The sequence below is a fragment of the Muntiacus reevesi genome, chromosome 7 (assembly GCF_963930625.1).
Source record: "Muntiacus reevesi chromosome 7, mMunRee1.1, whole genome shotgun sequence".
Taxonomy (NCBI): domain Eukaryota; kingdom Metazoa; phylum Chordata; class Mammalia; order Artiodactyla; family Cervidae; genus Muntiacus; species Muntiacus reevesi.
The window spans coordinates 18,640,697-18,665,086 of record NC_089255.1 but is presented as its reverse complement, the minus strand read 5'-3'; the positions used below and the strand labels follow the sequence as shown (position 1 = coordinate 18,665,086).

At 38.9% G+C, this 24,390-nt stretch overlaps 1 protein-coding gene across 2 annotated transcripts; it reads right to left on the bottom strand.

Moving 5' to 3' along the window:
- Nucleotides 1-6,653: 6,653 nt before the first annotated feature.
- SENP8 (SUMO peptidase family member, NEDD8 specific) lies at nucleotides 6,654-24,223 on the bottom strand. Of its 2 annotated transcripts, XM_065940679.1 has the most exons (3): nucleotides 24,097-24,215; nucleotides 13,081-13,219; nucleotides 6,654-8,090 (listed from the first exon to the last, which is right to left on the bottom strand). In XM_065940679.1, exon 3 carries the CDS (start codon nucleotides 8,052-8,054, stop codon nucleotides 7,416-7,418), a length of 639 nt encoding a protein of 212 aa, XP_065796751.1. In that variant the 5' UTR covers nucleotides 8,055-8,090; nucleotides 13,081-13,219; nucleotides 24,097-24,215; the 3' UTR covers nucleotides 6,654-7,415. The 2 variants fall into 2 exon arrangements, with proteins under 2 accessions (XP_065796751.1, XP_065796750.1); XM_065940678.1 differs by lacking the exon at nucleotides 13,081-13,219 and having other exon boundaries at nucleotides 24,097-24,223.
- Nucleotides 24,224-24,390: the final 167 nt, after the last annotated feature.

The following is a 24,390-nucleotide window of genomic DNA, read 5'->3' as shown; positions in this document are numbered from 1 at the left end:
GGCATTGTGAAATACATGGATTTAAAGCATAATTAAGATAGACATGACAAGAAGACTGGAAGGTGTGAAGTGTGTGAGGGATGGACAAGTCGAGGACAACACCTAGATTTCTGGCTAGAATTGGATGGTGCACTGGTACCATTCCCTGAAGTAGGAAATACTGATAGAGCAGATTTGATGAAGAAAGAGGAGTTGAGCTTTGGGATTTGGTGGGTTTGAGTTGCCTGTGAAATAAGCAAGGGAAAATGTCTAGTTGGCTCTAAGTGGATATTCAGGTAGATGTTTGGGAGAGTTCAGGAGAGAAGGATAGAGTAGAGATGTGCCCATATCTATCATCGGCCTGGGGAAAAGATGAGAGTGTCTAGGAAGTATGTACAGAAAGAGAAAAGGGATTTGGGAATCAAAACCTGAGAATCTACAGCAAGTAGACTAGAAACTGGCAATTAAGAAAGAGTGGTCAAGGAAGTACTAGAAAAATCTAGATATCACATCAATTAATGGAAGAGTTGTTTGAAAAGGAGGGTTTAATGTGGCTAGGAGTACTAGTAAAATGAGAACCATCAGTAATCCTACTGAGAATTTTTGTAGAGAGATGGAAACATAGTCTAGATGAAAGTTGGTTGAGAGGTGGGCAGGAGGTAAGAAACTTTTGACACTTTTTTAGATCTGGCTGTAAAGAGGAAGAAAGTAAAAGGTCAGTATCTACAGGGGGACATGAGGTCTTGCTTTATTTAAAGACAGAAGATTTAATACATCTATACATCTAAATGCTGATGCAAAGAAGCCAGTAGAGAGACTCCTGCTGCGTGTGAAGGAGCTGTCTGCGCGCCATCCCTGAGCACAGGTGAAGGCCCTAGCCACAGCTTCAGGGTCACCGCAATAGGAGTGAGGAAGGCTCAAAGGTGGGGATAGAAAGACTCGTAGATTTGGTGCCAGGAAATCTGAAGTTCATGACCGTGCCTATTTTCTCTCTGAAGCTGGGGAGTGTGGGAGGAGGTGAGGGCTTTGCAGGTTTGAGGAATGAAGACTGAGGTAGCAGCTGCGGAGAGCTAGCTCAAGTGTGAGCTGGTGAGGAAAGCATGGCCTGGTGCAGAGAAACTTGTCCTAGCTTGCATTGTGTGGGAAAGGTTTTCTTCTACATACAGGCTGCTCTGTATTGGTACATGGAGGAAAAACGAGGCAGGCAGTAATTCTTCTTTTGTCCTTTAGCCCAAACTGCGGGAAGATCCAAGGTTAATTTGTACCTGAGTGCAATGGTAACTCTTGCCTACTATTGACCTTTAGCTGGCTACCACTTCCTGTGACACTCTGACATGTTAGTTTTCCTCACATAAGAAAACTTCGATTGCCTAGGCTGCTGCTCTTGTTCTACTTCCCATCTTTCAGATTCACGAAATCTGAAAGTACAATGTAGGGCTTTTAAAGTGCTTTAGATCAGTACTTCGATGTCAGCAGCTGATCCAAATATGACCTAATATATAAAACAAAGCCAGTTATTGTATAGGCTCTGTTATGTAGCAGTTAATTGAGAGTTTCTCATTATTGATTTCTATAATATACCTGCTAAATTTAGGAAATTCATAAAGTGACACAAAATTATATTTAAAATGTTCAGGCAATGAGATCTGCTATCATTTCCTGGGAGAGGGAGAACGGTACAGGTGTACACAGTGTGAGGAGATGGAGGCCCTGCACCAGAACCTTGGCCCTGTCACTTGCAACCATGCAAGTGACTGAGCTCCTGTAAGCTGGTTTCTTCTCTATAAAATCAGAATAATAAGGAGAGTGACCAAGGTGGTGGAGTAGCAAGACCCTGAGCTCACCTCCTCTCATAAGCACACCCAAATCACAACTATCTGCACAACAACCATGGCTGAAAAAATACTGGAAACTACCAGCAAAGATCTTCTACAACTAAAGACATAAAGAAGGAACCATAACAAGTTGGGTAGTAGGGGTGCACTCACGACAGTTAAATCCCATACGCCCTGGGTAGGTGACCCACAAACTGGAGAATAATTATATTGCAGAGGTTCTTCTACAGGATGAGAGTTCTGAGCCCCATATCAGGCTCCCCAGCCTGGGAGTCTGGCACTGGAAAACGAGCCTTGAGAGCATTTGACTTTGAGGGCCAGTGGGGCTTAATTATGGAAGCCCTACAGGACTGGGGGAAACAGAGACTTCAATCTTAAAGGAAGCACACAAAATCTCATGCTTACTGGGACCCAAAGCAAAAGCAAAAATTTGATAGAAGCCTAAGCCAGACCTACCTGCTGATCTTGGAGAATCTCCTAGAGAGGTGTGAGGGTGGCTGTGGCTCGCCCAGGGGGTATAGATACTGGTGGCAGTAACACTGGGGGACACTCAGCCACAAGACACTCCTGGCAGCTGCCATATTGGCTCCTCAGTGCCAAGACCTGGCCCCACCCAACAGCCTGTAGGCTCTAGTGCTGGGATGACTCAGGCCAGACGACTGGGTGGGGACACAGTCCCACCCATCAGCAGACAGACAGCTTCAAGACTAAAGAGCTCATGGCCACCTAGACATGGCCCTAGACATGGCCCAGCGGACCAGAGGGCCAAGACCCAGCTCCACAAACTGGGGGACAGGCACCAGCCCCTCGAACCAGAGAAGCTGCACAAGTCTCCAGAGTAGCTTCATCCACCAGGGGGTGAAGCAAGAGAATTACGATACCGCAATGCAGGCCAGACTCGACCCTGGGGCCACCGCCCACGAGCAGGGCAACACAACCTTCAGGACACTCCAGACTCCATACCCACTGTGTCAGGAACTGGCACTGTCCTACCAATGATCTGAAAGGAGCTCTGGGAACCTTGGGCCCTGAAGACAGACTTCAGCCCAGAGGGATCGGGTAGAGAGGGAAGTGGGAGGGGGGATCGGGATGGGGAATACATGTAAATCCATGGCTGATTCATGTCAATGCATGACAAAAACCACTACAATATTGTAAAGTAATTAGCGTCCAACTAATAAAAATAAATGAAAAAAAAAACCAACACCACACATATGGCTGAGTTCCTTCACTGAAACCATCATGACATTGTTAATCGGCTCTACCCCAACACAAAATAAAGTTTAAACACACAAATATAAACAGCAGCTTAGTCAGACAAAAAGAGGCAGCAGCAGAAAATGGTCCAGGTGAAGGAACAAGATAAAACTACAGAAATACAGTCCAGGTGGGAGGCATGAATCAAGTGCTCGGGCCTGTTGGGCTGGGAAGATCCAGAGGAATCGGGTGGAGAGGGAGGTGGGATGGGAGACCGGGATGGGGAATTCGTGTAACTCTATGGCTGATTCATATCAATGTATGACAAAACCCACTGAAAAATAAAAATTAAAAAAAAAAAAAAAAAACTACAGAAATAATAAGGGAAGTGGGGACAGGCACAGAAAGAGTTTGGAGTAATAATTGTAAAGATGCTCAAAGAACTATGGAGGAGAAGAGATGCACAGAAAAATTAGAAGCTTTTTAACAAAGAGTTAGAAAATATAAAAGAACAACCAAAGATGAGCAATACAATAATTGAGATGAAAAATACACTAGAAGCAATCAATAGTAGACAAAATGATTCAGAAGAACAGACTGGTGGGCTGGAAGAGAGAGTAGTGGAAATCACTGCTGTTAAACAGAAAAACGAAAAAGAGAATGAAAAGAAATGAGGACAGTTTAAGAGACCTCTGGACAACATCAGGCACACTAATACTTGCATTTTAAGGGCCCCAGGAGGAGGAGAGAGAAGCGGCCTGAGAAAATATTTGAAGAGATAATAGCAGAAAACCTCCCTAACCTAGGAAAGAAAAGAGTCACCCAAGTCCAGGAAGCAGAGTCTCATAAAGGATTAATCCAAAGAGGAACATACCAAGATGCACTGTAATCAAAATGACAAAAATGAAAGATAAACAGAGAATACTAAAAGCATCAAGGGAAAAGCAACAAACAACATACCAGGGAACTCCCATAAGGCTATAAGCTAATTTTTAGCAGCAATTCTGCAGGCAAGAAAGAAGTGGCATGATATATTTAAGTGCTGAGAGGGAAAACTTACAACCAAAAACACCCAGAGAGGCTCTTACTCAGATTTGCTGGAGAAATGAATAGCATTACACATAAGCAAAAGATAAAAGAATTTAGCACCAACAAACCAGCTTTACAACACATGTAAAAAGAGTGTCTCTAGGCAAAAAAGCCTACATCTAGAATAAAAAAATTAGGGAATGAAAAAGCTCACTGGTAAAGGCAAACATACAGGAACGGTAAGAAATCATCCACACACAAAGTTAGTAGGGAGGTTCAAAGATAAAAGTAATAAAACCATCTATATTCACAATAAGCATTTAAGGGATAAACAAAACAATTAGATGTACAGTATGATATCAAAAACAGTAATAAGAGGAGAAGAGTACAAATGCAGGGTATTTTAAATGCATTTGAAATTAAGAGATCAGCAACTTAAAACAATCACATATGTAACAGAATGCTACACAAAAACCTCATGGTAAGAGCAAACCAAAGATCTATACTAGATATACACACAAAAAAAGAAAAAGGAATCCAAATATAACACTAACGATCGTCACCAAGTCACAAGAGACAAGAACAAAAGAAGGGGGAGGGGAATGACCTACAAGAACAAATTCAAAACAATGAACAAAATGGCAATAAGGACATACAGACTGATAATTATCTTAAATATAAGCAGACTAAATGCTCCAACCAAAAAACAGACTGACCAAATGGATACAAAAACAAGACCTGTATATATGCTGCCTACAAAAGACTCACAGATCTGGAAACACATACAGACTGAAACTGAGGGGATGGAAAAGGGTATTTCACACAAATAGAAATCAAAAGAAAGCCAGAGTAGCAATACTTCTATCAGACAAAATAGACTTGAAAATAAAAGACTTGTTACGAGAGACAAAGAAGGATACAACATATGATCAAGGGATCAATTCAAGGAGATACAACACTTGCAAGTATATATGCACCCAACAGAGGAGCACCTCAATATATATGGCAAATATTAACAGAAATAAATGGTGAAATCAACAGTAATCCTGTACTTACATTAATGGACAGATCATCCAGACAGAAAAAGAAACATAAACCTTAAACAACACATTAGATCAGATGGACTTAACTACAGAAAAGATCAATGAAACGAAAAGCTGGTTCTTTGAAAAGATAAACAAAATTGATGAATCTTTAGCCAGACTTATCAAGAAAAAAAAGGGAGAGGACCCAAATTGGTAAAATCAATTACAATTTCATTTTGCAGATGAGGCTACTGAATCTCAAACCTGCCCGAGACTATAAGTTTATAACTGATACTGCTTGGACTGATTAGAACATTCATGCTCTTTCCCACACAATGGGATGTAAATTTCTTTAAACATTTTCTTTTCTAAGTGCTGGCAGAAAAAATTTAGTATCAGTAAATAGTCACATGACTGAGAAATTCTACTTTGCCACTTCAATGGAAAACTTATTAAACCATATAGTCAATATGGATACAGCAAAAACTAAAGATAAAAATAACAGGATATCTGAAAGCAGCATGGTTCAGTGTGGTAACTGCTCAATCCTATTTTGAATAACCTACTTAACTACTGAATATTTTGAAGCTGAACTTTGCACACTGAATCTTTCTGACTCTAAAACAAGGGAACACAGTACCAACAAAAGATCTTTTTCCTGTTATGTACCATGTAACATCGATGGTATATGGTCATGCAGGTGTATAACTTACAGGCTGCTATCAAGTAAAATATTACAAGTAGACTCTTAAGTTCTCCTGTCATTAATGCTAACACAAATGACATATTCAAACTTTTACAGGAGACTAACCTCTGGTACAATTCAATCACGCTATGTATCTGGAAAAGGAGACCTTTGGTTTTAATTTTTAAGACTGTACTAGTTTAGGTCAAAAAATTTCTTTCTGGGATCAATCTTACAGAGACAGGAAAGGTTGCTCCCACAGGTACTGTTTTAAGAGGAAGACAATCTGACATCTAGATATACTTTACGCTATCATTATCAGAAAGACAACAACTCTTCTCAGAGAAGAATCTGAGCTTTTCAGTCTAGACTAAGCCAACAGTTATTCAAACAATATTGCCTTATCAGTGTCTACACTCCTGGCTTCAGCAATTGGGTCCTTTTGCTATTCCTCCCTCCCTATTCCACCTGTATGCCTGATTGCCTGTTCCTAATTTTTTTTTTTCCTGCTTCCAGCTTCCATTAGGTATTATTTATTTCAAATATACTGACTTGAAAACTTTTTTGGTAGCTTTCTCTTTGACTTTTAGTTTCAACTTATGCCTGCTGTGTGACCTGTACTTATTTACACTTACTGGGTTTTCCCTTCCTGACTAAAAGGAACTGGGTTATTGCCTCTGTGGTCACTGAGTGGGGAGGTTATTTTGAGCCATGAGGGCTGGGGGCAGGGTTAGGCTAGGAAGGTAGCTGAAATTATGTTTCACAGCTGAAGCTAATCTTTGGCTTTCAAGTCTCATATACATTGCAGTCTACTTCTCATTAAGAACAGAATATGTGTATATAACATATCATTTAAATTGTTATTTGAAATAACTGTAAAAACACATCCATAATTTAGAAGGAAAAGCATTTCATTTTACTCTTGGTTCCACATTTCAAAAATTACATTGTCTGCATTTTGAATAAAGTGAAAGAGTTGAGAAAGGTCACTTTTTCTCCTTTGTATCTCAAAAATAAACGAACTTTAAGTTTCAGATGCAAAACAAGAGGTCCGCCACAGACATTAATTTTAACAAAGTTATTCAAGATTCCCCCTTTCTTAAAGTGCTCCAGGAATTAGATGGGTGACTATGGGCTAACACCATCTTTATCAAGTATTGGCAAAGGTTATAGCTGGCAAAGCCTTTGCTTGTTGAATGGAAGAGGTATCACAGGACTGAGTAACTGATAAAACTTCAATCTTGAATTAGGTTAGGTCTTGATCTGCTTCCAGCTAGTTATCTCTTGAAATATGTGGGCTGTGCACTAAATTTTTGGTTGCTCTATGATTTTCTTCTTGCTTGTAAATTTCACATATTCTTAATTTGTTTTACAGATCAATCTTTTTTCTTTGGACTAAACCAATGTGGATAAGGGAGCCCAAAAGGGAATTAATCAGTTTTGGTGCATATTTTGAAGACATCTTCACAGAACATATTGCTCTGAAGATAGGGTTAAAGTGACACTTTCCATTAGGATAATGTGGAGGACAACACTCTCTCAGGAGAAAGTAAGCATTCTAAGCTTTCCTCTCCCAGGCATCTTCCCTCAGGCACTGAGACTTCAGCCATCCAATACATGGGGACAGGCAGAAAGAGACTTCAAAACTCAAATATACTTCAACAGCTAATTTTTAGCAAGTCTGGCAATGAGATCTTTCCATTCTTCTCTCTTCTTTGTGATGTATGTAGGAGTGAGTAGCTGCAGTAGTGATTCTGGCTGTTGTCTAAAGAAGTTCTGACACAAGGCCTCAGTGTTACATATCACGTACATCCCACAGTCATAGCTGTTTTGTTGAGCAGGGGCTTTCTCTTCCACAAAGGCCAGTTTGTTTCCTTTCCTGCCTAAGAAAGCCTCTAGTTTCTCTGCTACCTGTTTTGCATGGAATGTGTTACTACTACCATAAGAATCATAATGAAAAAAGGCATTTTTATCTTGCAGATAAACCAACAAGCTCCAGTGGGTTCCCCCAGCCGCGTGGTTGGAATTATCATTGATGGCTAAAAATATAACTCTCTTATTGGGGAGGTCCAAGGGTTCAAGGAACACGGCGATTTCTGCTGGGTTGCCAGTGCACTTGATGAACTGAGTAACTTCGGGGCTGATGAAACAGACGTGGTCAGAGCAGTCATGAAATTGACTGTTGGCAAAGTACTCAAAGGCAAACCCAATAACATGGTCATTGAGCCAGCTTGGAGGATCCAGGAGTGAGACGTCTGACTGCCGCAGTAGACTGTCCATGTAACTCAAGACTACTGGGTCCATCTTGTCCTGACCAGGGCTGCTCAGGAATTCCAGAAGCTGAAGGAGAGGCAGAAGACAGTATTTACTGTTGAATATGACACTTGACTGTAAAATGGCGATCATAAATAGCAGTTGCTCTTACAAGGTTTGGGGTAAAGATTAAATGTAATTGTAAAGTGTTTAGCAACCAAGCACGGTTAAGGGTAAACATTCAAAAAACCCCAAAAACCTCTAGTTTAACCACCAGAATGAAAATTTTGGAAATTCTCCATATGAAACAGTAAGCACGGACTTAAAATCTCTTTAAATGCTGAGATCAGTTAAAATTATAACTAATGTTCTATCAAACTCTACATCATTAACCATATATTTGCCCCTTTAATGAATATGCATTATAAGAATGACAAATTATATTAAAGAAGAATTTTCAGAGTCCAATTTAAATGTTACTAATTACTAAGGGAAAGTTTCCTTTTCAACATTAATTTTCAAGAGACAAGATAAAATATTGCTTCCTCATTGCGTGATGGAAAGTGATAGTGATTAGAGTTGTAGTTAAAAGGAACTGCAATTTCAAGAACAGAAAACAATGGGAAAAATACAAATGAAATTCATTCCTGATTCTTCCCAGTTAGTAACATAAATGACAGTCTTTCCCGTCTTTAACCTCAAGGGGTAAGATAAAGACTATACAGTGTTTATAATGTAACTTAGAAATTCTTTTGGCAGTAAAGTGTGAAGTGTGGCATAGGAATCAGGGGATCTGGGTCTAGCCCTAGTTATACCACTGATTTGCTGGTATCATCTGATTTTTGTCCTTGTTTTGGTTATCTGTAAAAAGGCCCCAGAGAATTGTAGAAAAGGCCGAATAATTTTACTTGAAGGTATTAAAAAGAGTATAAAATAAAATGTTTTCAAATAGTATTTATGTTATTAATTGGATAACATTAGTAAGATGATAAGACAATTTGGATAGAGCTCCAAACCAATCAAAGCAAATAAGGTTTGGAAACAAATATCCATTTACACACCTTGTTCAAACGAAGCCATGACTAAATTAAGAGTGGGAGCAAGACAAGTCATACAGTAAGATTTATATGCTCATGATCATCTTAAGCAAGGTGTTGACAGAGACAAGAAGTCTGATAAGTGTGGTAATATTGATATGACATTTAAACTCAGAGTTCACTGCTTATGCACTCACTTGGCAACATAACAATATTTCTAGAAATCACAAAGCAATAAACTGCCCCATGCAGGTTGAGAGTACAAAGCAAAGCGTATTATAAGAAAATAATACTGCTATGAAAGACTGGGCTAGAATAGTGACATCAATTTAATCAATTCTGGCCATTAGATCAGTTATTTTACCACTTGGTTATAGTATTAAAACAATAAAATTTTTTGACACAGTCATTTTCAAATAATCAAAACCCTGCAAAAAACCACAGAGTGAAATAAAATGTACCCCTGAAGAAAAGAAAGCTGAAGTAATGATGTAATCAGGAAGCACCAAAGATGGTTTTTCTGTGCATACAGAATATCATAATATGAGCTATTTCAAAATGAATACAAGGCTGTTGATGAGTGTATATATCTATATAAAATAAGATGGCATGAATTAAGATTTTTCTTAAGAAGAAAGAATAACTTGAGCAGAGGCCTAAACTGGAGCCAGGAACAAAATTAACGAGGCATAGAGCACATTTGTTATGGGTGGGCCACAAATTTGGCTCTTAGTTTTTGGCAGCTAACTACAGAGTGTTAAGTTAAACATTCACAATGTCCATAAGGGAAAAACAAAGCAACTGCTCAGGAGAGGTAAAAGAATTCTTTGTATTAAGGTCAGACAGATTTCTCTCAAGAAATTTTCGTAAAAAACATGGAGTATCATAATGAATGCCCATAATACCTTTATATTATGGGACATTAATATATATAACATATATGGGGTACATAATATTCTTGTAAAATATGAAATAATTTCACAGTTACTGTTTCTAATAATGATCTTTAATGTTCAGTCTGATGGGAAAAGAACAAACAGCAATCTAGTAAAAGCGGTTGTGGAGAGGCTAGGTGCTCAGCTGGTTGCTGATGGGACTGGATTTAAGAATATATGAGTATGAAAAAGGAATGACTGCATGTGCATTGAGCAAGGCTTCTTGACTCTCTCCCTGATGTCCTCAGTGACTACTAGGAGTGGTAAGGGCCAGAATGCAATGCTTGCTAAATACCTGGAGACCTGCTCTCTAAGCTGCCAGCTGAAATCAGACCCATCCATTAAGAGCAAATCCAACTAGGGATAGCAGCTCACAGCAAGAAGGGTGTCTGTCTGAATAGACATACATCTCACTGTGGAGAATGCGTCCACAGGCAGGGTCAAGATTTTCTTTAGAAAATAGTTTTTGTGGTTGGTTTGGCTGATTTTGAAAACATCCAACATAAAGATAATGTGTCAATCAAGGACTTAATACTATTCCATAAAGCATGACTGCAATAGGTTAGCCATAACAATTCTAAAGCAAAGGAAGCCAAACTGGTCAAACGACCTTGGCCAAGAAAATGGACGCTAAACTTCACATCTTTTTTTTTTTTTTAAACTTCACATCTTAAGATTTTAATTTTAGGCTCCACTGTTACTCACTGGCTATGTTGTCATAAAAAACTATTTCATTTCTTTAAGCCAGTTTCCTTTTCTGTAAAGTGAGAATATTAATACATGACCTTTACCATAGGGTATGGGTCAATATTAAATGAAGAAACATAGGTAACTAACATTTTAAAAAATATAACATAAGGTAGTATTTCTGGATATCTACTGGGTCATCAGGAAATTTACATCCCAGCAACTGATAACTATAGTGTAACACACTGAACAAATGTTTATTGAATGTTTCCTATGTGCTAGGGGCTAGAAAATCAAAATGAGAATAAAAGTCATAGTTTCTACCCTCACTGAGCTTAACCCTATTATGTTATAATGGACACATAATGAATATATACATCTCTTTTACTCAATAAATACCTATCAAGTACCTAATGCAGATGGAGAAGGAAATGGCAACCCACTCCAGTACTCTTGCCTGGAGAATTTCATGGACAGAGGAGCCTGGTGGGCTACAGTCCATGGGGTAACAAAGAGTTGGACACAACAGAGTGACTAACACACACACATCTAATGCAGGTGTCATGGGAAATATAAAGATGTTTAAGGTGGCTTATACTCAAAAGGCAGAGGCAAGGAAAGCGCCTTAAGTTTAGCCCACTATGGCTGGAATGAAGTGGGAACAGGGATGCAGATCAAAGTTGGAGGAAGATTATTAGAAGTTAGATGCTGATAAACTGATTTCCAGGTGTAAAGTCTAGAACTTATACTGGAGGAAATGGGGAGCCATTAATGGCTACGTCAATGCTTTAGAAAGACCGATGATTCAGGCACAGTATATAGGAATAATAATTGGTAGGGAGAGACATTGCAGGTAGAGATCAATTAGATTTTTAATGAAAGTAAAGGTAGGAGGAGGATATGACCTAAACCAGGGAAATGGTAGTAGGAGAGAGGCGAGGAGGAAAAGATTATAGACAGAATCAGTAAGGGATCAGAAGAGGGCAGATAAGAGAGAAGAATTAAGAACCAGTTTGGAGGATTTCGTTGGAGTGATGGGCAATGGTCCCACCATTAATGGGGTAAGGGGAAAAAGAGATGGAAGCAGGCCTAGCACAAGAACCAGAAGCCATTTAGAACCATCCTAGGGATATTTCCTTTCTATATAGTGAGTACTGTACTTAGCATATCTGAGGTACAATTAATGTTTGTCAGGTGAACGAAACACTTTTAAACGGAGTCAGGAAATACAAATTAAGGGAAATGAGGTTATTTACAATTTTTATATTGTAATATCCCTGTTTTTGCTTTAGTTTTGTGTTTTGTCTGTTTTCTTCTGTTGATTAGTAGTAAATTCCTTTAGAATTAAAAGATCTGTGTTTTTGGTCTTGGTGGATGGTATAGGAATACTGGGGAGACAATGACTTTCTCATAGTTCTGTGTGTAAAACTCAACAAAACGCAGTATAGTTCTATGTTTTGGAGCCAGGAGGCTTTGAGTTTGGGCTCTGACTTCTACTTGCTAACTGTGTGACTCTGGCTGGGCAAGCTACTCATTCTCTTTCCGGGCCTCATCTTCCTCACGAGTAAAATGAGGTAATAACAAAACCTGTCTCTCAGAGCTGTTTTATGAATTAAAAACATGACTGAAAAGACTTAGCACATTCTCTGGTAGGCAGCAAGCTCTCAAGGAAAACTTGTTTCCTTCCCCATTCCCTATATATTTTGGGTGGTAATAATGGACCTTAAAGATTTCTTGAAAATAAAGCGTCTGTTTGTCTCTTTATACAAAGCCAAAAAGATAGATCCAGCCAGGGCATGACTGTGCATCTGAACTTTACCTTCGACATAAGCAGAGGTGAATGCTAACACCACAGAAAAGTAGTCTCTCAACCTGAGGGAAGCAATGCTGTTAGTGTGTTGTCAGCATACTCAAACCTTGTGGTTATGGGGTTTGCTGTATTATATCTTCCAACTTCTGTAGCTAAGTGAATACTGAATTCAAAGTATATAACACTTCCCAAAATATTTAATTTTAACAAGTGACTATTTTTTTATATTCATCTTAAAATCCTTAAAGTGCATACTACTTGAATATTTCTGTTATAAAAACCAGGCAGTTAAATAAAAATTAAAGGGAAAATTATAATTCAACAAGAACCATTCTGATTTCCTGCTGATATAAGTAAGGCAAGAAGCTGCAGGTTCGGTAGGAAAAACACTAGATTGGGAGTCAGCAGACTTGGGATTCGATTAAGATCTGCAGTCAACTGGTTGTTTGACTCTGGAGAAGACATTTAAAACCCCTGGGTCTCAGTTTTCTCATCTGTAAAGTGAGGTTTGGACCAGATAAATAGTGCTTCTACCCAGGGAGGTACGTCAGAATCATCTATGGAGATTTTAAACACATGATCTGTCTCTGGGGGGAGGGTCTGGGCACCTGTATTTTTAAGATGTTTCCAAGTGATTCTATGACTTCTCCAGCTATGGGCTCCCCTGGTGCCTCAGTGGTAAAGAATCCGCCTGCAATGCAGGAGACTCTGGAGATGCGGGTTCAATCCCTGGGCCAGGAAGATTCCCTGCAGAAGGAAATGGCAACCCATTCCAGTATTCTTGCCTGGAGAATTCCACGGACAGAGGTGCCTGGGGTTACAAAGAGTCAGACATGACTGAAGCCACTGACCTCCACCACCACCACCACCTCTAGCTATAGGGTTCTACAATTCTAAGCTCTCATCTTTAAAATCTTACCTTTCTCTCTAAATCATGCCCATTTGTTCACATATTCTTTATGGCTACTTTAAAAAATGTTTATTTATTTATTTGGCTGTGACAGGTCTTACAGGTGGTGGCGAACTCTTCCTTGAAGCAGGTAGGATCTAGTTTCCCCACCAGGGACCGAACCTGGGCCCTCTGCAGTGGGAGCGAGGAGTCTTACCACTGAACCACCAGGGAAGTCTTTTATAGCTGCTTTTCAGCTTCAAGAGCTGAGTAGCCTGTGAAGTCTAACATATTTACTGTTTGGCCTCTCAGAACACTATAATGTAATCTGTCATAAATGCCTAGGTTGAATTAATTTTAAGAGCTTTTAGGGGTCTAATAAAGCATTGAGGCTATTTGTTAAAATAACTTAAAGGTAGAGATTAACCTTTAATTAGAGGTATTACTGCTGATTCAATTGGAATTTTTGATGAGGAAATGCTTAAAATGCTTAATTAGTAGATACAAGAATTGTCTACTTTATAGATGCATGAGTAAATATTCATTTTATAAGATCAAAAATATGCATGAAGATTTTAATTAATAAGCATTTTTAAAGTATGTAGCAACTTTTAGGATAATGTGCCTGTTGTGGTTGAAATAACAGTAGTGATCCAGATAATCTTTACTGTAAAGCCCCGAAGAAAACCTACTATCCCAGAATTGTGACCTTTACTCATTTCCCCCCCAAACTATTCAGTAAGAGTTCCTTAAAAAAAGAAGGAACAGCTTCATTCAGTTATGTTTTTAAACACTATAAAGTGCAAAGTGCAGCTGTTTACTCATTTTAAGTGAAGATTCTAACAGTCAGTAGTTTCTAAATGCAATTCCTGTTCCCCCTCCTCACTTGCTTCAGTTTTTGTTTTAAATTGTATCAAACTGCAACTGCTCACAAATGTGGTCAGCGCTCCTATACATACATGGCTAGCTGCTAGCAAGATTCAACACCCACCCACCCCCCCAAATCAAACACAGGCTAACTCCAATGCATCTTCCAAGAGCTTCAATTTCACTAGCACTGGGAGAAAAGAGCTAAGCAATTTAAATATTTTTAATATCTTAAATACTAAAAATATTTTAATCAGTGACTTACACAATACCTTAATTACTAACATAAACATGGATATAACATATAGCATAAAATGTAACATCAGCACAGATTTTTAAAATAAGAGATTAGCAGAGCACTTTTGCACCAGAGGAAAGCAATTATCTCTGCTTCATTCACCCTACTCTGCTGGCTTGGACACTTCAGTGGAACAGCTTAGTCAGTCTCCATACTTGATAGCTAGAGGTGGTGGTGGAGGTCAGTGGCTTCAGTCATGTCTGACTCTTTGTAAACCCAGGCACCTCTCTCCGTGGGACTCTCCAGACAAGAATACTGGAGTGGGTTGCCATTTCCCTCTTCAGGGGGTCTTCCCGACGCAGGGATTGAACCCACGACTTGTGTTTGCCAAATGGAGTGGAGGGGAGTGAGGGAGTGATGAAATGGAAGTTTGGTGTTAGTCAATGCAAAACATTATATATAGAGTGGATAAACAATAAGGTCCCAGTGTATAACACAGAATTTATATTTAATATCCTGTGATAAACCATAATCCAAAAGAATTTTACAGAGAATGTATATATATGTATAACATAGTTTGCTGTACAGCAGAAATTAACAGAACATTGCAAATCAATAATATTTCATTGAAAGAAGACCACGAATAGCAAATATTGACAAGGATGTGCAGAAAAGAGAACCCTCATACACTCTGGGACTTCCCAGTGGCTCAGTGGTAAAGAATCCACCTGCCAGTGCAGAAGCTACAGGATACAGGGGTTCAATCCCTGGGTCGGGAAGATCCCTGGAGAAGGGAATGGCAACCCACTCCAGTATTCTTGCCTGGAGAATCCCACGGACAGAGTTATAGCCCAGGGGGTCACAAAGAATCAGACATGATTGACTAATACTTTCATACTTGATAGGTCTGTAACATAAATGACTAATTCTTAGGAACCAGATTCCCTAATAAACCAATCGGTAAGTCCTGCTGATTCTACAGCCAAAATGTTCTGGATCTGTCCAACACTTTCCATCTTTACTACCATCACCTTAGTCAAGTCCATCATTATTTCTTATCTTGATATAGCCTAACACATCTCCTTATTTCTACTACTGACCCCTCCAGTAAATTCACCATACAGCTGTCAAGAGTAATTGTTTAAACATTTAAGTGAGCTCATATCCGTCCTGTCCTCTGGCAGTACACTATCACACTCAGGAAAAAATGTGAACTTCCCACCCTAGCTGCTTAAAACCCCTCCTCCCACCTCCCACCCCTCAACCCCCCAGTGATTTCATGGCCCTAGGTACCTCTTCAATCTCATTTCCATTACTTGTCCCCCCTTGCCCACTAAGCTCCAGCCACACCAACTTTCCTCAAACACGCCATGTCTTTTTTTTTTCCTCCTGAGGGCTGGGCTACTAGCTGTACCTGAACCTTCTAGTGGTCGGCACCATGTGCTAGGTAATTTCAGTTTAAATGCCACTTATTCACTGAGCTCTCCCATGTTCAGCCAAAACAAGAGGCCACCACTCTTTTGTCCTCTAATTTCAATTCCTCGTGGAACTGAAATAGACAGCACTTGTGGTTATCTGACAGTTTTCTTTTTCACTGTTTCTTCATTAATATTTTCCCCCTCTCCCCGAGGCCAAAAACATAAGCTCCACGATCCTAAGAGAATAAAGGACCTTCTCTGCCTAAACTTGCTTTACCATTCTGGTCCCCTGGACCTACAACAAAACTTGTTGGGCAGATACTCAATAAATAAAACAAATGAATAATGGAGTATGGATATTCACCTGATATAAATCATGTTCTGCAAAGACACTTTTACCTTTATTGAGTCTTAGAAGTGTAAGTGAAAGTCACTCAGTTGTGTCCAACTCTTTGCAACCCCATGGAACAGTCCATGGAATTCTCCAGGCCAGAATACTGGAGTGGGTAACTGCTCCCTTCTCCAGGGAATCTTCCCAACCCAGGGATCAAACCCAGGTCTCCTGCACTGCAGGCAGATTCTTTCCTAGCTGAGCCACCAGGGAAGCCCCTTAGACGTATAAAGGATTTTAATTCCTTTTAGTCTAACTTCCTACCCCATGAAGGAATTTTTCATTTCTACTCTCAGGGAAAAACATGCAGGAGTTTGACTTACAACTAGCTGTGTAATATTAGAGCAGAAATAGCTAAGTCAATACAACTGTAAAAAAACAAATCCATGCAGTTAGAAATTTTAAATATGATGATGAAGATGTTACAAATCAGTGGGAGAAATTTAGGGATTATTCCATGTTTTCAATGATCACTATGTTTTATAGCAGTGCAGTCCAGTAGGACTTTCAGTAACAATGGAAATGCTCTTCACCTGCAATATCCAATATAGTAGCCACTAGCCACACTAGCTATTGAGCACTTGTAAAGGGCTAGAGAGACTGAAGGACTAATTTTATTTAATTTTAACTCAAATAGCTCCATGTGGGCAGTGGTTACTATTTTGTTCTTTTCAGCTGCACCTCCTGGCATATGGGATCTTAGTGCTCCAACCAGGGATTGAGCCCCCTGGGCTCAGGATTCAGGAAGCACGGAATCTTAACCACTGGACTACTTGGGAAGTCCCATGGCTACTATTTTGGACAGCACAGTTTCATAGAATTTTATAGGCATTTCAGGAAAGAAAAAGATTACATGGTTAAGTAAGTTAGGGAAATGCTACATCCCCAAACTCCTTATTGTTGACTCACGATGCACACAGGCATATTAGAGGCTAGGAGAGGTTCTGCAATACAGAAACTTAACTTCTCTCGGTCTGATTCTTTTCCAGCTCCTTTGACTAATGAAACACTTTTTGTTTTCTGTTTTGGTATAGTTATCTATTAACACCTCATTAACTGTGCAGTGCTGTTTGGGATATGCTAACTGGGAAACTTAATAAATGACACTGGGACAACTTGTTAATCATTTGATTTAAAAAAAAATGAAGCTAGATCCCTACTTCAGACCTCATATTGAATTCTATTTCAGATCGAGTGAAATTTAAATGTTAAAAAGTGAAACAAAAATATTAAAACAGAGCTTAAAAACACTTTATACAGCTGGCCAATACACACATGAAAAGATACCCAACATCTTACTAGTAATCAAGGAAATGTACGTTGAATTAAGATTTCATTGTTTACCTGTTAAATTAGCAAAGATGGGAAAACTGATAACAACCAGCATTGCTGAGTAACTACAGGAAAATGCAGACTCACTATAAACAGGAGTGTAAACTAATGTGAGTTTTTGAAGGATAATTTGCCATTACATTTTAATATTTTGGAAATGTCTATATGTAGGTATTACACTTTCAGAAATTCATCTTAAGCGAAACTTTAGGATACATGCAAAAATTTAACAAGGATGTTTACCACAGTAATATTTGTAAAAGAAAAACTGGAAATAATCCCAAAGTTTAAAAGAGGACTGGTAAAATATCAGGGTTTCCATTTAATGGAATACTTTTCAGCCATTAAAAAATAAATTTATTGACATAGAAAGATGCTCATAATATGCTATGAAAAGAAAGGTTATATAAAAATTTGTACAAAATTAGTCAAGGATGATAGCTATCTATAGTCATAGTTTTAATAGGATTTTAATACTTTTTAACTTTTTTCTTCTAACTTTTGATATTGCTTTATCCGCCCCCCCCCCTTTCTAATGAGTATATAGCCAGGAAATACAGTTACTTTCATTTATTCAAGAAAGAAATGGAGCACCTCTCACTTTTACAGTCACCTAAAATCTATCTGTGGCTTCCTTGGCGGCTCAGATGGTAAAGAACTTGCAAGCAATGTGGGAGACCTGGGTTTGATCCCTGGGTCAGGAAGATCTCCTGGGGAAGTGAATGACAACTCACTCCAGTATTCTTGCCTGGAGAATTTCATGGACAGAGGAGCCTGGCAGGTTACAGCCCACATGACTAAGTGACTAACACACACACACACGCAAAATATATGTTTTTTTGACTTGCTGGTCTCACTTATGTCCTCTAGGAAAAAAACAGTAAGTCTAATCTCTCTTGCACAAAGTTTAAAACACAAATATTTAAATATAATCTGACGTCCATTAAAATTAGATTACATCCAACTTTTCATGTATGATTCCATTTGTAATTTCACAAAATGAATCACATCCAAGACCAAATGTGCTTTTCATGTCAGCATAAGCAGAAAAATTTTCAGGAAGGAAGTTGAAGCCTTATTTTTTGGTTTCAATTTCCCCTAATTAAACATTTTCTTTTAATGCTAGCCTAACCCATCCAGAGATTTGTATAAAGTGCATGTAAAAATTATCAAGATTTTATATCTCTCTTGAAGACAGAGATTAGTTTCCACTCATGCCTGCTATTTTCAGCGCCTGAAAACACAAGATTGTTAAAAACATAAGATTTCTCAATTTTATAAATTATTTATGTGTGTGTTAAGTCGGTTCAGTTGGGGTCCGACTCTGCGATCCCAAGGACCATAGCCCGCCAGGCTCCTCTGTCCACGGGATTCTCCAGGCAGGAGTGGTGGAGCTGGTTGCCGTGCCTTCCTCCAGGGGGTCTTCCCAACCCAGGGACTGAACCCCCAGGTATCTGACATCTCCTGCACTGGCAGGTAGGTTCTTTACCACTAGTGCCACATGGGAAGCCCGAAACTATTTATAAATTTGAACAATATACCTCTCACATCAATCTTTTACCAACAGAGGAATTCAGCTCTCAAAGCAGAAAAACCATTTGGTATGATGATGATGCCTGGTAACTCATCAGCCATAAATTCCATTTGGCCCTCCCTTGAGCCAGGGAGATAGACTAGGTAACCTTTTAGGATTTTTTCCAGCACCGAAGCTCTCTATTTATGGTTCTGTTACTTATTAGGCATGGTTAAGGGGTCACGGATCAGAAAAAAACTTTATTCTTAGTCTACCATTCCACTTCAAAGGTTCCATCTATAATTGTGTCACAATTTTTTCCCCCTTTCCTATATACTTGTTGTAAATACCAGCCTTTTCTACAAATGATTTTGCTTAAATTTTCTGAGAAATGACTTAATTGCAAAATTTAAAATGACTGGGACTGTAAATATAGTGGATAGAGAGGACACTTTTAATGAGAGGTTTGAGTAAGATGTATTTTACAAAGGAGTGGACAGAATTTTATTTAGTATATAGCTAATATTATACCTTAGGTGATAAGATGTGGTCAAGCTAAAGTTATAATCTGCCTGGTTTCATAAATGATCACTGTACACAGAGTAGCTATATGCAAACATCTGGTTTAAAAGAGAATGAAAAAGGCATCATTTTAAAATTCTTATTTGTCTTGTAGATTTCAAAGTCTGGTAAATTATTTTTTTCCATAGTTAAAAGGTAAATTTTATTACAAACTTCTCTTTAATAAGTCTCAAAAATGTGCTTGGCAAATAGCAGGTGCTCAATAAATATTTAATGAACAAATAAAATAATGAATTTGTTTTACTGTGCTGATAGGAAAACAGGGTCTGATGGGACCCAATTGTGACATACAGAATTTATCTTTACATGTTAATTAACACAAATACTTGCTGAGTTACCTGATGAGGTCTGAATTACATATTATTAAATAGGACTAAACATTTCCAGCATCTATATATTTTAGCTGTTAATGTAAAGTGCCAAGTTGCTACAATAAATAGTAATGGGAAAATTATAGCCAGAAATCCACAGAAGGAATTTAACCTATCATTCTACTCTGAGACAGTATTTACTTATTTTTTTGGCCATGAGGGAAGGCAGGCCTAAGATTTTTTAAATCTACAATATAGATGCTCAAAAATAATAACTGTAACCAGGACAATTGTTTTAGTATCACAACTGTGTTCTAGTGCTTTTATAATGGATGAATGTTCAAAGGTGTAGTCATCTAATTGAAAGCCAGAGAAAGGAACTTTCAGAGATTTTCTGTAAGTAATGAAAATCCCTCAGAAATTTCAAGAATTCTCTCTGCTTTAAAATAGACCTGTTTCCCCATTCCCTAAGAAAAGAAAACTTGAACCATACCAACAGGTAGACAGACAAGTGAATACAAACTAGTCATGCTGAAGAAAGTAGAATCTGGTTCAGAAAACTAACTTTACATTACTTACTTGGTTTAGTAATACCTGGGCCTCAAATTTAATGTTTTTAATAATATGATTAAAAAGGCACATCATTTGGGGAGTAGCTAGGATGTGAGCAGTAAGTTCTGTATAGTCTGGCAATGGTCAGTTTCCAAAAAGATGGGTTCCCTAGGCCTTGAGGACTTCCTTTTTGTTTACTAATGCACTTACACAGCAAAGAAGGTTTAAGGAATTGGCAAGGAGACAAGTCTTGACTTTTAAAAAGTCAGAACTGTAGGACTCACAGGTGTAGATGGAAATATAACCAAAAAAAGGCCTTGGCAACATCTAGGAACCTAGATACATGGTAAAGGCACTGCTTATTAGACATTCTAATATTATCATTATAATACAAAAGAAAGGGCTAGCCTCTTGACCTGGAAAAACGCTAACAGATCTCTACACAAGTGTGCACCTCTTTGTTGAAAGGCATGTAATTTAGTCCAATCTTTTTCTTTAGGTTGGTCACATTGGGGAAATAAAGGAACTTAGTAGACTCTTTAGAGATTGCTTTATGATAAAATTTAGTTTTTCAAAAAATTTAATTAATTGCTGGTCTAGCCTCTTCATTCCTATCTTCTCTTTTGATAGAATGTAACATGTACATTACTGCTAATTATTTTTCAAATAGAACTCAATTATCAAACAAAATTATTTTCAAATAATTTTCATTATCCTGCTCCAAGTTTTTAACATTTCTCCATTGTCTACCAAAATTAAGTACAAGCTACAGCATGGCATTAAATAATTTCAACAAAAATAGCCCTAATCTATCTTTCCCAATTTACTTCCTTGTACTTATCTTATATAGACAGCCACAAGCTTAGTTCTCAAATTATTAGGCAACAGTAGATTAGTAGCAGTTACTGCAACTAAATTATAGGAATAGAGAAATCACCAGTTCCCCACGACGATTCCAACAGAAAGGCTGAGAAGTGAACACTGCTCAAGTACTTTTCCAAAACACTTACTTGATCTGTTGTGATCTTGTTTAAAACCATTACAGTGAGCTATTTATAAATCTAGGATCCTTGGTCCAGAAGGTGGCTAGAATTAACGGTTCCATGAACTTGGATTAGGGAAAAAAAATCGCATCTTTTCAATAACCTCTAGTTGAAATTTAACATCTTCAATAAGTGTAGGCAATAATCCTCAGTAATGTTACTGGTGTCTTTGTCACCAATAGGAATATACTTCCAAATCATATTAAAGTTGTTACAGGTGTCTCAAAATAAAGCTTATACTCATCACTATTTTGAAGTTACATAATTAGACCTGCTACCATAAATGCGGCTGAGTGCACAGGAATTGATGCTTTTGAACTGTGGTGTTGGAGAAGACTCCTGAGAGTCCCTTGGACAGCAAGGAGATCCAACCAGTCAATCCTAAAGGAAAATCAATCCTGAATATTCATTGAAAGGACTGATGCTGAATCTCCAATATTTTGGACACCTGATGGGAAGAGCTGACTCATTAGAAAAGACCCTGATGCTGGGAAAGATTGAAAGCAGGAGAAGGGGATGACAGAGGATGAGATGGTTGGATGGCATCACCACATCAATGGACATGAGTCTGAGTTAGCTCTGGGAGTTGGTGGACAGGGAGGCCTGGCGTGCTGCTGTCCATGGGGTCGCAAAGAGTGAGACATGACTGAGTGACTGAACAACAAATAGACCTGCTGCCTGATGTCATTTAATGTATAAGGAATCGCATATGTAACTACATCACACGTTTTTATATTTTTACAACTTTCAATAAAAATAACTTCGTTTCTATGTATTTTATACATCTTTATTATTTATACATATTAATTGCTTATAGAATATAACCTAAACACTTTAGCATGGAATTCAACGCTCTTCATTATCTGTTCACACCCACTTTTTCATCCTCAGCTCGAGTTCCACCCCTCCTTTTCATACTAAATTCTAATCACACCAGACAATGGTGACTCACTCTTATCTGGTGGCTGATAAGTTTTCGAATTAACCCTAGTTAAAACACACTAGCCATTCAACGGCTTGGGCTTTGCCTTACACAGACTTTCTCTCCTCCCAAAAGAATTCTTTTAAAGAAAGTTTGTTTTTCCTAATACTATGAGGTCCTAATAGGGCTGAGTCTTAAATCTTTCTCATTCCTTACTTAAATGATTGATGAAATGGATTATAAAAGACAAATTCTAAACTGGCAAGGCACTGTGTATTGTACTAATCTCTAGGAGTCTGAAGTTTGCTCTTGAATGTCATAAATTAGCCTAACTTTGATCTTTTGGGGGAAAGAAATGAGGACGGCCTGGAGCTGGAAGACTGGATCCCCAGTTGATAAACCCTGGATGGAAGGGAAAAGGAAGAGAGCAGTAACTGAGGTGGACCTGATTAAGACTGAAGGATGGAATTGTGCCAAAGGGAAAGGCAGGAGTGACTCCTCCTCCCATTTTCCAGAGCTATTATTCAAAACTTCATTACTCTGACCAAGCTCCCATTCCATCTCCAACTCTTTCTCATCAAATGACTCCCATCTTAATGTTACAGGGCCACTTTTATCAACCTTCTGCCCTCCCCTGCTTCTCATTGCTTTCCTTTGTTCTAGTTGAGTGGTTTTTAACCCACAGCATTAGTCATCTCAGAAGTTAAAAAAAAAAAAAACCTGATACCTGGGTTTAACTGGCCTCAGGTGGAGCAACTATACTGGTTTTATATTTAAAAAGCTTCCCAGGTGACTCTAATGTGCATAGAAGATTGAAAGCCACGAGTATTCTTGGTTTTGTAAGTTAACTACTCGCACCAATAAATCGTCTTCTCGGTTCCATGGTACTTTTATAACTAAGAGTCTCCCATCTTGAACACATTCTTGTGGCCCATACGCTTGCCCCTAACCACTTTACAACGATGTTTTTTAAAAGGTAGCCTACACTCGCATGGTTTTCACCAGCTATATCCTTTGATTAACTTTTTACTCTTTCGGCCAGTACTAGCACATGCTTTTGTACTCTGCTTCTATCTCTTCTATTTCTTTGACCACCTACTGCTGACTAGCCTTTTAACAAAAATTAAGAGTGACTCAAAGGTCACCTTGGAAGGGGTTCCTTATGTCTTTCTACACAATCATGCTCAAGAGTATCCTGAACGTTTTTTCTCCCTATTTTAATTTTACTTTACTATCACTGCGAATTATCTCGTCTCTGACAGAACGCTTCAGAAAGCTGAAACTATTTCATTTGCTTCTGACTTTCTGGAGTCCAACGCACAGAAACCATTCAGTGAAAAGTCTCAGGGATGAATGAAAAGTAGAACTAGGAAACGGAGGTCGGGGGCGGGGAAATACAGGGCATGTGTGTGTGGAAACCAGGAGAGGGGGCTAACAGGAGTGTCGCTGAGAATTCTTGCCAGAATTGGAAAGGGGGCACAGATACACTAGATCTCCGTGGACCGTAAAGCGGTCCCTGCCCGGACCCACAGACCAACAAACCAAAGTAGGGAGCAGGCGTCTTACCTGCTTCGGGCCTCACCAACCCTACCAGCCTCCAAGCAGCTCTGTACTGGCCGGAAAAGCAGCGCTATAGTCGCAAATCCAGAGTTTTTCTACCCCCCCAACATTGCGACATTCCTCTCTAGTCGTCTAAGGCAGAGGTTCCCAGCTCTGCCGTAAAGTGAGGAAGAAAAGTTTGGGCGGGGCCGCCTGAGGCCAATAAGACGGGGCGTGTCCGCCTGAGGCAATTGAAATGGGGCGTGTCCGCGCAAGCGCACGTTGTACTCGCGGGCGATGTCACGTGCAGGGGCGGGGCCG